Consider the following 16,065-nt stretch of genomic DNA (forward strand, 5'->3'; position numbering starts at 1 on the left):
TCTAAGTCCCCAAGAGTGGGGACTGGGCCGGAGTCAAGTTTTGCCAACCATCGGACCAGCCCCGGGCCTCTATGATGAAGGCATCAGAGAAACCCCATGGGGCCAGAAAGGGGCTGGGGCAACGGTGCACCTTTGGGATCTGGGGTCAGAGGGGGAAGGAGGTGACTGCATGGCAAGGCAAGAGCTGAAGGCCTTCTGGAGAAGGAGGGTCCAGTCCTTGTCCCCACCCTGATCCAGGTCACTGTGGACGCAGCTGGGAGCTGAGCCTGGCAGCCCATGTGACACAATGGTGGGGGGATGGGAGCCCCTACGTGGCCAACACTGCCAGCCACACAGCTAAAGGGCTTGGGGTAAGGGCTGCGTGAAGAGGAATGGGGTCTCTGAGTCCCGCCTCTGTGCTGTCCTCAGGGACACCCTAGAGAAGGGACTTGATTGGGGGCTGCTTTGAGGAGAGAACAGCTGGTTGGACACACTGGGCTCTGTGGCCTGTGGGACATGAAAGAGGGGACCCAGGGACAGCAACTGGGAAGGGAAAGGAACCCCCGACCCCAGAAGAGTTGGGGGAAGAAAGAGGGGGGAACAGGGATGCCCAGAGCCCATACTGTCAGCCCCATCATCGGCACATCCACCAACAGCCTCCGGGGTCCCCCCAGGCCCACTTTCTCCCCAGACCCTCATCACAAGACCCCAGAGCCTGGACAGTAACAGCAGGTTTACTGTTGGCAACAGCACAGCCCTGTGGCACCCAAGGGTAGCGGGTGGGGTGGCGGCTGGTCTCCTGGGGCCCCGTTCTCCCTCCCATTCTTTAGGTCCCTGGAGGCCAGACCCCTGGGTGTGGCCCATCCTAGCAGTGGTTCTGGCTGGGTCTGTCCTAGGCAGGAGAGGAGGGTCCCTGGAGAGGCAGTGATGGCTACAGCGGCTGTAGGGAGCTGGGGACACTTCAGGCCAGCCATGACAGGCCCAAGCCTGCTCAGCTCTGCACTTCTGGGGATCCCCTTATTCCTGACTCTCCCCCCTCCCCCACCTGGAAGAGACCTAGGCCCTGCACCCTAATGAGGAGGACCAGGGTGAGGGGGTGCAGAGTGTCCTGGGGGGGCTCCGAGCGCTTGGCAGGGGACTCAGCAAGGGGAGCGTAGGGCGGGCCTCACGTCTGCAGCTCCAGGAGGCAGTTGGGCTCTGAGGGTGGGGAGCCGGCCAGGCTGGAGCTATGGGCCTCGCGGAGGTCCTGCAGCACCCGGAGCAGCCGGGCCAATGAGTCCTCGGGGACTGTGGGCAGAGGCAGCCGTGAGGGCCCCTGGGAGTGAGCCCGAGGACCCCACCCGTGCATCTCTGGAGGGGGCTCGGGCCACGAGCAAGTCCCAGGTGGGCAAGACCTACCTTTGCCAGGGCTCGTGGGCACCGTGCCTGCCTCTGCACCCCCGCTCAGCTCCCGGTGCCTCTCCCTGTGAGGGAGGTCAGAGTGAGGGCCAGCAGCCTCCACTCTCCCTGCCAGACCTTCTGGTGTCCTTGTGGGAAGGCTGGGGGTGGCCCAGCATGGGCCTCCTGGGCTAGAGGTGGCTCTGGGGGTGATGGCAGGGCTGACTTTCAGTCTATGAAGAGGCTGGGCCAAGGCCCACCAGGGCACCTTCCACCTTCTCCCTCCCCGTGTCTCCTCCTCCTCCCCATCCCACTGTGGGTTGACCAGAAGGCCCTTTGCATTTGTTTTGTTTTGTTTTTGAGACAGAGTCTTGTTCTGCGGTCCAGGCTGGAGTGCCGTGGTGCAATCTAAGCTCACTGCAACTTCCACCTCCTGGGTTCAAGCAATTCTCCTGCCTCAGCCTCCTGAGTAGCTGGGATTACAGGCACCCTCCACCACATCAGTTAATTTTTGTATTTTTAGTAGAGAAGAGGTTTCGCCATGTTGGCCAGGCTGGTTTCAAACTCCTGATCTCCAACAATCTGCCTGCTTCCACCTCCCAAAGAGCTGGGATAACAGGCATGAGTCACCGCACCCCACCTTCGTGGGTTTTGAGGGCAGAGATAAACCCTGGAAGAGTCGATGAGGAATGGGGAGGACCACACCCTTCCTCCTTGCAGAGTGTAGGGGTGTGACAGATGAATGAGCTCCAGCTCCAGTTGGCTCAGGGGAAGCTGAGCGCATGGGAAGCACTGGATCACCTTGAAGTATCCTGGCACCAGCCACATCTCCAGAGACCCTGAGTGATGGGGCCTTGGCATCCTGTTTTTTAAAGCTGATCTTTAAAAGCATCCTGTTTTTTCTAAGCTTCTGCCAAGGCTGAGAACCACTGGACGAAGCAAGATGGCCAAGGAACTCAGGGAATTGGCTGAGGCTGTGCCTGTACTCCAAGGCCCCAGGGGAACAGCTGGGCAGGTTGCAAGGTGGGCTCAGTCAGCACATGGCATGAAGCAGGCATGGCCCTGACCCTTGGGGCCTCTGTCCTAACCTGAGCTGGCCTCGTGCTGCAGAGAGGTACTCCTGGTGCCCTCCCCAGATGTGGCCAATTACAAGAGAGGTGACCAGCCACCAGGGAGCAGCCCCAAGCCTGGCACGTTCCCCAGGCTGCACAGGCTCTCCTGGGTGGGACTCACCACAGCATGGCCTCCACGCCCAGCAGGTGCTGGTAGATGAGCTGGGCCTCAAGGTCATGGTCAAGAGGGTCATTCCACTCCTGCAGGGTCACCCGTGACCGGGTCTTATCGCAGCCCTGACCTGGGGGCACAGAGAGGGCAAAGTTACGAGCAGACACTTGGGACTACCATGTCCAACACTGTGGTTGCACAGATGGAGAAACAGAGGCCTGGAGAGGAGAGAGATGCACTCGGGGGTCCCTAGTGAGGGCTGGACTGGGAGCATAGCCTGGTAAGTCTGACCCAGGCCCTGCCTCGGCTCCCCACCCTCTGGGGGCAGCAGCTCCTCTTGGGGTCAGCCCCTGCACAACGGGATGCGTGACTGAGGAGCATGGATATCATCAGGATATCACTCGGGTTGCTGGGTAACTTTTGGGTTTTTTTGAGACGGAGTCTCACTCTGTCGCGCAGGCTGCAGTGCAGTGGCATGATCTTGGCTCTCTGCGAGCTCTGCCTCCCAGGTTCACGCCATTCTCCTGTTTCAGCGTCCTGAGTAGCTGGGACTGCAGATGCCCGCCACCACGCCCAGCTAATTTTTTATATTTTTAGTAGAGACGGGGTTTCACAGTGTTAGCCAGGATGGTCTCGATCTCCTGACCTCGTGATTTGCTCGTCTCGGCCTCCCAAAGTGCTGAGATTACAGGCGTGAGCCACCGCGCCCAGCCAGGGAGCCGGGTAACTTTCTGGAAGACTGTCTGCCTGGAAGGGAGCAGGCTGAAATGTTAACATCATGGTGAGGTGGGCCACAGGGGGTTCATGCCTTAGAATGAGCTGGTCCTGCAGCTTGCTGTCTTTATGACCTTGCCAAGTCATCTGCCTTCCCTAAGCCTCAGCTTCTCCTCCATACAGTGGAATAACAGGCCCTGTCTCTTGGGCCAGGGTGGGTCCCACCTTGCCGATAATGAGAGTATCACTCTGATGGTTACAGGCAGAGGCTGCAGGCCATATCAGCCAGCCAGCAATGCCCTTGCAAAGAGTCACCAAGAGGCCAGGCACAGTGGCTCACACCTGTAATCCCAGCACTTTGGGAGGCTGAGGCAGGAAGATAGCTTGAGGCCAGGAGTTCAAGACCAGTCTGGGCAACATAGTGAGACCCTGACTCTACAAAAAAATAAAATAAAAAATAGCTGGGTGTGGTGGCATGTGCCTGTAGTCCCAGTTCTGCAGGAGGCTGAGGCAGGAGGATGGCTTGAGCCCAGGAGGTCAAGGCTACAGTGAGCTATGATTATGCCACTGCACTCCAGCCTGGGTGAGAGAGTGAGAGACCCAACTCAAAACAAAAACAAAAACAAAAGAGTCACCCATCCCTATACAGTGCTTGGTTGTAAATCCAGGGCTGGGCTAGAGTGCGTGGGTCAGTTTTCGATGGCCTCTGCCACACTGGGCTCTGGGGACCAAGGTTTGGCCTGGCCTGAAGGACAGGGGACTTGAAGTGCTGAGTCTACTCTGTAAAGTAAGTGTGGATAACAGGGAGAAGGTCTTGAAAGTTCTAGAACTGTGCTGTTCTACAAGGTGACAGCTAGCCACATGAAGCTATTTGAGTTAATTAAAATTAAAACAACGTTTTTTGTTTCTTTTCTGTTTTTTTTTTTTTTTTTTTTTTTTTTTTTGAGAAGGAGTCTCGCTCTGTCGCCAGGCTGGAGTGCAGTGGCACCATCTTGGCTTACTGCAACCTCTGCCTCCCAGGTTCAAGCAGTTCTCCTGCCTCAGCCTCCTGAGTAGCTGGGACTACAGGCCCACGCCGCCATGCCTGGCTAATTTTTTTTTTGTATTTTAGCAGAGATGGGGTTTCACCATGTTGCCTAGGCTCGTCTCTAACTCCTGAGCTCAGGCAATCCGCCTACCTTGGCCTCCCAAAGTGCTAGGATTACAGGCGTGAGCCACCACACCCGGCCAAAACAACATTTTTAAAAATGTGAAACTCAGGCCAGATGTGGTGGCTCACTCCTACAATCTCAGCACTTTGGGAGGCCGAGGCAGGAGGATTGCTTGAGCCTGGGAATTCAAGACCAGCCTGAACAACATAGCCTGAACCCCACCTCTAAAAAAATTTTTTTTAAATGAGCCAGGTGTGGTGATGCATGCCGGTAGTGCCAGCCTACTCAGAGGCTGAGGCAGGAGGCTTGCTTGAGCCCAGGAGTTGGAGGCTGCAGTGAGCTATGATCGTGCCACTGCACTCCAGCCTGGGCAACAGAGCAAGACCCTGTTTTAAAAAATTAAACAAAAAAAACCCCTCAGCTCCTCAAGCCACATTTCAAGTGCTCAAGAACCACAGGTGCTAGAACCTAGAGTACTACACAGTATGGAGTCCTTCTAGAAGCTCCTCTATGCCATCCCTCTAGTGCCCAAGGCTCAGGGTCCCCTCCCACCCACAGCTCCGGATTCAGATGGCCAGCATTGGAGTGTGCGAACCCAGGGGCTCTCTGGCTCTCATTAGCAGGGGGCTCCTCGAATGCGTTCCTGAGAATACCTGTTCTGTAAGAAGCTCCTTGGGGAAGAGAAGGGTTCCCTGTCAAAAGAGTTTGGGAAGTGCTGGGTTAAACCACGTTAGAAATGGAATTCTAGGCCGGGCGTGGTGGCTCACACCTGTAATCCCAGCACTTTGGGAGGCCAAGGAGGGCAGATCACGAGGTCGGGAGTTCAAGACCAGCCTGGCCAACATGGTAAAACCCTGTCTTTACTGAAAATACAAAACTTAGCTGGGTGCAGTGGCTTGCGCCTGTAGTACTTGGGAGGCTGAGGCAGGAGAATCACTTGAGCCTGGGAAACGGAGATTGCAGTGAGCCGAGATTGCACCACTGCACTCCAGCCTGGATGATAGAGCAAGACTCAGTATCAAAAAACAACAACAACAACAAAAAAAAAAACAAGAGCAGCTTGACTAACATGGTGAAACCCCATCTCTAGTCAAAATACAAAAAAATTAGCTAGGCTTGGTGGCGAGTGCTGGTAATCCCAGCTACTGGGGAGGTTGAGGCAGGAGAATTGCTTGACCCTGGGAGGTGGAGATTGCAGTGAGCTGAGATCATGCCATTGCACTCCAGTCTGGGGGACAGAGTGAAAGCCTGTGTCTGAAAAAAAGAAAAAGAAGAAGAAGAAGAAATAAAAAGAAATGGGATTCTAACATGTTTTCGGGCCTCCTTAGAGCCTTCAGCGAATTCACTCATATGCATCACACACATCACGTGGCATTTCCCAAACCACCTGGTCCACGGGACCGTTTCTGCCCAGAGCTCCTGGAGGGGCTAGCATTCCTTGGGTTAAGTCCCTGCAGGTGCACAGCAGGGCTCAGGGTCCCATCGTTCAGCCAGAGGCCCGATCTCGCAGTGGACGGATGCAGAGCCCGGGACCCAGGCCTCCTCTCCCACCTGTCTTCTCTTTTTGGTGGCAGCAGCTCCACCTGTCCCCACGGAAGACGCCAGGGTGGTAGGAGCCCAGCAGTCCGGTGTTGTTGATGCTCACCTTCCGCAGCGCAGACAGCCACTGGTTAAGCTCATTCACACAGTGCAGGGGACACGGAGGGGGAGGCCTGTTCAGACGTCACCTCCTCCAGGAAGCCCTCCTAACCCGGAGCTCCTGTACCATGCCAGACGCCATGTCCCCCACCATACCAACCCAGCAGCTTTGAGTGAATTAGGAGAAGCTGCCCTTCCTCCAGTGGAACATGACCCATGCCCGGGCGCATGGCCTGGAGAGCAGGTGCAGTGGCTCACTCCTATAATCCCAGTGGCTCACTCCTATAATGCCATCATGGCTGGCTAATTTCTTTTTTTTAGAGATGGGGTCTTGCTACATTGGCCAGGCTGTTCTCAAACTCCTGGCCTCCAGTGATCCTCCCACCTCAGCCTCCCAAAGTGCTGGGACTACAGCTGGGATTATAGGGGGCCGAGGTGGGAGGATCGCTTGAGCCCAGGAATTCAAGACCAGCCTGGGCAACACAGCAAGACTTCATCCTCTCCTCTCCCACCTGTCTTGTCTTTTTGGTGGCAGCAGCTCCACTTGTCCCCACGGAAGGCACCGGGATGGTAGGAGCCCAGGAGGCTGGTGTGGGCTGGATTTCAGCCGCCGCTGGCCCCTTGGCCACGCTCGTAGGTATTCCAGAACCTGCCAAATATATTTGGTGGCCCTGATATCACTACTTTTCCCAGTGGCTCTGGACCCTGACACAAAAGGGAACTCCTAGAGGGAAGGGCACAGAGGGACAGGTCTGTGACTTCCTCCCCACAGGCCAGGACGGTCAAGCCCGGAAGAAACCAACCCCCCTCCAGCTGCAGGCTTCCTACTTGTCCCACATGTCCCTGCCCTAGATACACATCTGGGTCACCCTCCTACAAGGTCCCTGCTCGAATGCCACCCATCAGAGGTCCTCCCTGACCACTCTTTAATTAATTTACTAATTTATTTATTTATTTATTTTGAGATGGAGTCTTGCTCTGTCACCAGGCTGGAGTGCAGTGGCTCGATCTCAGCTCACTGCAACCTCCACCTCCCAGGTTCAAGTGATTCTCCTGCCTCAGCCCCCCAAGTAGCTGGGACTACAGGCACGTGCCACCACGCCCAGCTAATTTTTGTATTCTCCCTGACCACTGTTAATAGGACAGACCGCTCCCTGCTATACCCCACTCTGTTCCCTCCCTTGCTCCCTTAGTCCCTTCTGGTTCCCTTCAAGTCACTATCACAATTTGCTTTTTTTTTTTTTTTTAAGAGACAGGGTCTCACTCTGTAGCCCAGGCTGGAGTGCAGTGGTGTGATCATAGTTCACTGCAGCCTCCAACTCCTGGGTTCAGGCTATCTTCCTGCCTCAGCCTCCCAAGTAGCTGGAATCACAGGTGCATGCCATCATGGCTGGCTAATTTTTTTTTTGTAGAGATGGGGTCTTGCTACATTGGCCAGGCTGTTCTCAAACTCCTGGCCTCCAGTGATCCTCCCACCTCAGCCTCCCAAAGTACTGGGACTACAGGCATGAGCCGACATTTGAAACATGTATTTATTGCCCCTTCTTCTCCCTGGGATATCAGCTCCATGAGGGCAGGACTCTGCCTCATCTGCCACTGTATCCCCTCACCTAGAATCATGCCTGGAACCTAGGAGGTGCTCAGTAAGTATTTTTTAAATAAATGAATGAATGAGTTAATGAAGGAACAGATGAGAAGGTTACTTGAGAACATGCACCCAGAGCCACACAGAGCATAATGTTTGATTATTAGGCATTGATACAGACACAGAACCACACAGGTGCCAGCTCAGACTTTCTTTTTTAGAGAAAGGGTCTTGCTCTGTTGCCCCGGCTAGAATGCTGGGATTATCCGCGTGAACCAGCGTGCCTGGCCCCCATCTCAGTTATCTGGAAATAGTTTCCAACAAACGGGTGCAACGTGCAAATTTCACATCACGGGGATGCACCTGTCTGTGCACTGGCCCACACACAGACCTACACATGGATGCCCAGGGAAAGACATGGGCCATGGCCTCCTGGGGGCTCAGGCCCCCGGACAACACACACACACCTGTCCCTGACACCTCCCAGATTAGACACACCCTGCGGTGCCTGATGTAGCTGGTAGAGGGGCGAGAGGCTCAATCAACTCTTTTCTCATCCAGTCCACTCAGGCCCCTCCCACAGCACCCAGGCCACTCCCACAGAGCTCAGGCCACTCCCATAGCACCCAGGCCATTCCCACAGCACCCAGGGCATTCCCATAGCATCCAGGGCACTCCCACAGCACCCAGGCCACTCCCATAGAGCTCAGGCCACTCCCACAATACCCAGGCCACTCCCACAGGGCTCATGCCACTCCCACAGTACCCAGGCCTCTCCCACAGCACCCAAGCCACTCCCACAGTGTTCAGGCCACTCCCACAGCACCCGCTCCCCTCCCCGCACCTTGCACTGCAGGTAGGCAGTCTGGGGCCTGCCGGCGTCGTCCGTGTAGATGACCCGCATGACGTGCGAGCTGCCAAAGCTCTTTTCCTCAGCCTTTTCCGCTGCCCGGATGTTGGCTAACTTGATGAGGGCGCTTTTCTGGGGCAGGCAGGGAGGAGGAGGCTCAGGGACCTAGCCAGGGGCATTCCATTCCCCATCTCTGGGCCTCAGTCTCCCCTTCTGCAGCACCAGGGGTAGGCGTGGGAGACCCAGAGTGACCTCAGCCAGGGCAGAGCACAGACTGATGGTGACCAAGTGCCCAGCAACTGGGAGAGGAGGACCTGGCCTCTCTGGGGGGCACTCCCAGAAGGCCTCGGAGGTGTGAGCTTTGGGGTAGTGTCTGGACAGCCAGCATTCCCTGGGCTACAAAGTCAATCCAGCCATGGCCAAGGCTTTGTGACTTTGCATTTATTAATTTTCCAACTCGCTTTTGTAGTCCCAGGCTCTAATAGTCATATCCTGACCGGGCGCAGTGGCTCACACATGTAATCCCAGCATTTTGGGAGGCCGAGGAAGGCGGATCACCTGAGGCTGGGAGTTCGAGACCAGCCTGACGAACATGGAGAAACTCCGTGTCTACTAAAAATACAAAATTAGCCGGGCATGGTGGCGCATGCCTGTAATCCCAGCTACTTGGGAGGCTGAGGCAGGAGAATCGCTTGAACCCAGGAGGCGGAGGTTGCGGTGAGCCAAGATCGCACCATTGCACTCTGGCCTGGGCAACAAAAGCGAAACTCCATCTCAAAAAAAAAAAAAAAAAAAAAAAAATGGGACCAGAATTAAATAATGCCCATGTAGTCAAATCTTTCAACCCTGGGAAGGAAGATGTATAATAATCATCTGAGTGCTTTGGGAGGCTGGGGCAGGAGGATTGCCTGAGGCCAGGAGTTTGAGAACAGCCTGGGCAGCATAGCAAGACCCCATCTCCGCAAAAAAAAAAGTTAAAGAAAATTAGCTGGGCTTGGTGGCACGTGCCTGTAGTCCCAGCTACTCGGGAGGCTGAGGCAGGAAGATTGCTTGAGCCCAGGAGTTTGAGGCTGCAGTCAGCTATGATCGCACCACTGCACTACAGCCTGGGTGACAGAGCAAGACCCTGTCTCAAAAAATAATTATCATCATCTGAGGGGTCTTTGGTCGGAAGGGGCGGGCCCCTCATCTGGTGGGACCCCTGAGCTGGTTGAGAACAGGGTGGGTGATGAGCTCCTTCACCTACTCCTAGCCCGCTCTCACCTGCCCAGGGCTAGGCTGGGTACTCCTGGAAGATCATCCCCATAGCCTGCATGACTGGGGGCAGGTGTACAGCAAGCAGTCACCAGGTCCATGGAGGAAGTATGTCCTCAGCCCTTCCTGGGAGAAGAGAGCTTGCAGGAGAGGTGACCCATGACTCAGAGAGGGCTGTACAAGGTGATCTTTGAGATCCCTTCCCACACCAAGATTCCGTGCTTCTATATTCCTGCCTCTTCCAGGAAGCCTCCCCTGTTTGCCCTAGCCCCCTACTCATCTAGCAGCCCAGGTGATGTACTATCTTTAATAATACCATTTGCCTAAATAGTACTACCTGCCAGGCCCTGGGTCAGGACCCTTAGGGAGATCATCTCATTTAATCCTCAACAACCTGGTAAGGTCGGATCAACTTCCTCCATATTCATTTTTTTTTTTTTTTGAGACGGAGTCTTGCTCTGTTGCCCAGGTTGGAGTGCAGTGGCACGATCTCGGCTCACTGCAACTTCTGCCTCCCGGGTTCAAGCGATTCCCGTGCCTGAGCCTCCCGAGTAGCTGGGACTACAGGCACCCACCACCACACCCGGCTGATTTTTTGTATTTTTAGTAGAGACGGGGTTTCTCCATGTTGGCCAGGCTGGTCTCAAACTCCTAACCTCAAGTGATCCACCCGCCTTGGCCTCCCAAAGTCCTGGGATTACAGGCGTGAGCCACCGTGCCCGGCCCTCCTAGGTTCTGACAAGCAGTACAGATGCCACACACCTGGCTTTCTTCTCTGACCCCGGGGGTACCTCAAGTGGGCTCCAAGGAAGGGGACAGGTGCCTCTAAGGTGCCCCACTTGCCGGCCTCCCTCCTTACCCACCTTGGAGCTGGGCGTCTTCGCGAAGCTGAGGGCCTCGGTAGTGAGGGAGAAGTAGAGCTTCTTGAAGGAGGAGGACATGAAGGGGCCCTTGCCCTTGGTCCTGTGGATGAAGAGTGGCCCCTCCTTCACAGGTGGCGCCTGCAAACTCAGCGTCCGCTGCAGGTCCAGCTCTGCCAGGCCAGGGAGGGAGGGGAATAGAGAGCCCAGTGAATGAGGGCGGGACTGGGGGGGCGGAGCAGTGGGCGGGGCCATGGGGCTCAAGGGCTGAGCAAATCTGAACAGCAGGCAGTGGACGTAGTCATGGGGCTCAAGGGCGGAGCAAACATCAACAGCTGGTGGTGAGCGGGGTGACAGGTGGACTAAGGAAGGCAGGGCCATGGGCTTGGAGGCGGGACACGCGTCAGTAGCAGGTGGCGGCGGGGCTATGGAGCTCAAGGATGGAGCAAATGTCAACAGGCACAGATGATGGGGGGTGAGGCCATGGGTCTAGGGGTGAGGCCATGGGTCTAGGGGTGGGACAAACGTCAACAGCAGGCAGTGGGCAGGGTCACAGGAAGCACAAACAGTGATGCGTGGGTCTATGGCCTGAGGGCCTGGCAAATGTCAACAGCAGGCGGTGGGTGGGGCCACGAGAGGAACAAACAGCGGTGGGTGGGGCCGTGGGGCTCAAGGGCGGAGCAAACGTCAGCAGTAGGCTGTGGGCGGGTCTGTGCAGGGCGGCGCTCACCGTCCTTCTCCTCGATGTCCACGAGCTTGGTGATGAAGTCCTTCAGCTGCGCCACGCCCTGGCGCAGGGTGGGCTGCAGCGGCTCCATCCAAGCCTCCTTGGCCCTGGAAGCCGGCGTGTCCATGTTGCCCACGTTCTGGACTGCCTGGAGGTGACAGCAGGAAGGACCAGGTTCTGCTAGGTTAGGGGCCTAGCCACTGCACCCCCTCCCACCCCCCCTCCCCAAGTCTTTGCTACTCAGCTGTAGCGATGGAGGCAGAGGCGACAGAGGCCCTGCCCACGGGCCCCCTCCAGCCCCACTAGGGATCAGGGAGGAGAGGATCATGAAGTTTGATGCCTTATGATAACTGAGACCACTTGGGCCTTCCTCTGTAGGTTTAACTGACGCTGCTGCACTGGATACCCCACCCCGGTGCCGGGCACATAGGTGCAGCCTGAGAGTAAGCAGACCCGGGTTGGAAGGTCCCGCGATTCACCACCGACAGGATGGGCGGCCTTGGCAACCCCCGACCCCTCGCAGGCCTGTTCCCTTATCCATGAAATGGAGCTCGGACAAGGTGGCCACAGGAAGGCTTTGCAAACTGTGAAGTGCAGTGCCTACGTGGGCGTGCCAGTGGCCTCGCCGGAGCCGGTAGGGAACACTCTGCAGTCCAGGCCAGGGCCCCGGTAGGACACCCAGCTGTGCATCCCGCCCGTGGCCGCAAGGCCCGCACCTTGGCCAACAGGAGCAGGGTGCGGCTGGTGCGGGCGTCCGCGTGGCGCTCCCGCAGGTGGAAGAGCTCGGGCGACACGATGGCGGGAGAGAAGAAGCGCAGGAACAGGAAGCTGGTGACGGCGATGAACGGTACATTCTGGAGGGGTGCGGAAGAGCGCGGGCTGGAGTCCCCCAGACCAGGGCTCCTGGCAGCCCCCTCCCCTTAGGCTCCGTCCCTGACCCTTGCCGGGACACAGCCTCTCTGGTCCTCCCCAGCGCTCCCTGGTTCCCCACCGCTCTTCGCCCCCCGCCCCAGCCCAGTCCAATCCGGCCCAGCCTAGCCCAGCCGGTGGAGGGCGCACCTCGTGCTGGGCGCCGGGAAAGCGCTCGCGCACGCGCCGGAAGAGCTGGCGGAAGGTGGCGCGCACCACGGCGGGGCACGCGCGAACCGAGCGGCTGAGCGCGCTCAGCAGGGCCCCCAGGTGGGCGCGCAGCGTCTGCGCGCTCTGCTCCAGCACCTCGGCCTCGGTCTGCGGGCGGTGCAGCCCGGAGCACCTGCGTGGAACGGGGCGGGTTGGTAGAGGAGGTCGTGGTCAGCGCCAGGGCCACGACAGGAACAGTGGCTCTCACAGCAGCCAGGACACGGACACAGGGGACAATACACGGGTGGGCAGAAGCACAAACACACATGCTGACAGGGCCTGATCCCAACCCGCTGCCGCTGCGCCCCGCACCCCCCCGGAGTTACCCCTGGCCTCACCCTACATCCTTAACTTCCACTTTGCTGGGGTCCAGCTCCACGTACTTCTTCTCCTCAAACACCTTGTTGATGATGGGGCCCAGGACGCCGTGCAGGTACTGCATCCCGGCCACCTGGGGACCACCGCAGGTCACATTGATCCTGTCTCCCCCAGTCCCACTCCAGCTGCCCACCTTCTCCCGGCAGCCGCCCTTGCACCGTTTGCCTGCCGTATCCGCCCAGGAGGGGGCCAGGTACACATGCAGGGCAAACTGTTTATTCATGAATGAATGAATGAGTGAGTGAATGAATGACTAGAATTCTTAGCCCTTGTAATCCTAGCACTTTGGGAGGCCAAGGCAGGAGGATCACTTGAGGCCAGGAGTTTGAGACCAGCCTGGGGAACATAGTGAGACTGTCTCTAACTTAAATTTTAATCACACACACATTCTTTTGCGGGGGGGTGGTGCGGGGCACGGAGTCTAGCACGGGGCCCAGGCTAGAGTGCAGTGGCGTGAGCTCACTACAACCTCTGGCTCCTGGTTCAAGTGAGTCTCCTGCCTCAGCCTCCCCAGTAGCTGGGATTACAGGTGCCCACCACCATGCCAGGCTAATTTTTGTATTTTTAGTAGAGATGGGGTTTCGCCATGTTGGCCAGGCTGGTCTCGAACTCCTGACCTTAAGTGATCCGTCCGCCTCAGCCTCCCAAAGTGCTGGAATTACAGGCATGAACCACTATGCCCAGCCACATTCTTAACCTTAAAGGGCTCTGAATATGGAGATAGAACACTGGAGTCGAAGTCCCAGCCCCCTCTGTCGCTCTCTCTGAAGCTCAGTGTTGTCATTTGCAAGATGAGGACAATATAGCATGCAACCTCACCTTCAGAAAAGACTCCATGGACTTTGAGGCCAGAGAGTTGCTCCGGAACAGGGTGTTGGTCTTTTGTTACTTGGTCATAAGTAGGCGTTTTCCTTTTGATTTGGTTCTAGGAGGTTAGCGTGCATTGGCGTTCTGTTCCCTGCTTCCAGCCCCTATTCTCCTGCCTCAGGTTCATTAGAAAAGACTGAATTTGGGGCCGGGCAGGGTGGCTCACACCTGTAATCCCAGTACTTTGGGAGGCCAAGGTGGGCAGATCACGAGGTCAAGAGATCGAGACCATCCTGGCCAACATGGTGAAACCCTATGTCTACTAAAAATACAAAAATTATCTGGGCATGGTGGCACGTGCCTGTAGTCCCAGCTACTCAGGAGGCTGAGGCAGGAGAATTACTTGAACTTGGGAGGCAGAGGTTGCAGTGAGCCGAGTTCGCGGTCACTGCACTCCAGCCTGGCTACAGAGTGAGATTCCATCTCAAAAAGAAAAAAAAAAAGAATGAGTTTGGCCCCTTTTTGTCTTTCTCTCATCCTCTTTGCCTTTCACCATGTTACGATGCAGCAAGAAGCCCCTCACCAGATACTAGTGCCATGACCTTGGACTTCCCAGCCTCCAGAACTGTGAGAAAATAAATTTCTGTTCTATGTAAATTACATAGTCTGTGGTACTTTGTTATAGCAGCACAAAACAAACAAGACAACAAGCAACAATCATGTGAACAGAAAGAAAAATGGGCATAACAAATGAACCATGTTTTTGTCCAAATTAGGTTCACAAGTCCTTATCTGCACCATCCAGACTCAAACACCTTAAGATTTTGGTAGTTCATTTGGTAGCAAAAACTGACCTTAATTGCCATGAGGATATTTAGAGTCTTCTTATATTCCACTTAGCTGATTATTCACACATATCACAGCAAAAGCATGAACATGTCTGATTACCAGTTCCTGTCCAGATCCTGTGATAAGGGCTTACAGAGTATACAGGACATACATGGTATAACTTTTCTGAAATCTTAGATTGAATTCCAAAGCACATCTGGACTTAAGGGATTGTAGATATATGCATATATATACTATATGTATACATATACACATATGCATATATATACATATATGTATACATATACATATGCATATATATACACATATATGTATACATATACATATGCATATATATACATATACATATGCATATATAATATATGTATACATATATACATATATATGTATACATATACATATGCATATATATACATATACATATGCATATATATAATATATGTATACATATATATGCATATATATACATATATGCATACCTGTGCGTATGCATATATACATATATGCATACCTGTGCGTATGCATATATACACATATATGCATACCTGTGCGTATGCATATATACACATATATGCATACCTGTGCGTATGCATATATACACATATATGCATACCTGTGCGTATGCATATATACACATATATGCATACCTGTGCGTATGCATATATACACATATATGCATACCTGTGCGTATGCATATATACACATATATGCATACCTGTGCGTATGCATATATATACATATATGTATACATATATACACATATATATACTATGTGTGTATATATATACATATATATACTATATGTGTGTGTGTATATATACATATATTTACTATATATGTGTGTGTGTGTGTGTATATATATATATATTTTTTTTTTTTTTTTTTGAGACAGAGTCCCGCCCTGTAGCCCAGGCTGGAGTGCAGTGGCGCTATGTCGGCTCAGTGCAAGCTCCGCCTCCCTGGTTCACGCCATTCTCCTGCCTCAGCCTCCCGAGTAGCTGGGACTACAGGCGCACGCCGCCACGCCTGGCTAATTTTTTGTTTTAGTAGAGACGGGGTTTCATCGTATTAGCCAGGATGGTGTCGATCTCGTGACCCCTTGATTCGTCCGCCTCGGCCTCCCAAAGTGCTGGGATTACAGGCGTGAGCCACCGTGCCCGGCAGGATTTATATTTTAAGGAGGCAGGGGAGTTATTCTCCATGGGAGGAAATAAGCTGTGAGCTGCCTTGCGCTTTGGCATGTTTCTCTATCATACAGATAAGAAGCTAGTTCAGTCAAGCGTATGCAGATTTGTGGATGGAAAAACTGGTGCTCCCAGGAGGAGGGGAGCAGATTGAGGAATTACTGACACCTTCTAGGGGCGACCAACCAGATGTGCAGGTGAAGCACAAGACAGGTTCTCTTCATGCCTCCACTATCCTGGCCTCGACCAAACTGCAGAGGGAAAAACTCAGGTGAGAGTGAGAAAGCACAGTCACTTTCAGTTAGGTTTCTAGCGGTGTGATCGTCACTTAGCACTCATTTATTCGTGTATTCATACATTTATGCATGT

The 16,065-nt window shown here is 54.6% G+C and overlaps 1 protein-coding gene across 1 annotated transcript; it reads right to left on the reverse strand.

The window, feature by feature from the left end:
* Positions 1–1,132: 1,132 nt before the first annotated feature.
* Positions 1,133–14,529, reverse strand: LOC115935415 (ras GTPase-activating protein 4-like). The gene is made up of 12 exons (XM_055347881.2): positions 14,518–14,529; positions 13,676–13,735; positions 12,817–12,929; positions 12,419–12,611; positions 12,076–12,213; positions 11,363–11,507; positions 10,636–10,805; positions 8,513–8,650; positions 5,997–6,132; positions 2,590–2,710; positions 1,378–1,442; positions 1,133–1,266 (listed from the first exon to the last, which is right to left on the reverse strand). The coding sequence occupies exons 1-12, from the start codon at positions 14,527–14,529 to the stop codon at positions 1,145–1,147; spliced, it is 1,413 nt and encodes a 470-aa protein (XP_055203856.1). The 3' UTR covers positions 1,133–1,144.
* Positions 14,530–16,065: the final 1,536 nt, after the last annotated feature.

The sequence above is a fragment of the Gorilla gorilla genome, chromosome 6, assembly GCF_029281585.2.
Source record: "Gorilla gorilla gorilla isolate KB3781 chromosome 6, NHGRI_mGorGor1-v2.1_pri, whole genome shotgun sequence".
In the NCBI taxonomy this organism is placed as follows: domain Eukaryota; kingdom Metazoa; phylum Chordata; class Mammalia; order Primates; family Hominidae; genus Gorilla; species Gorilla gorilla.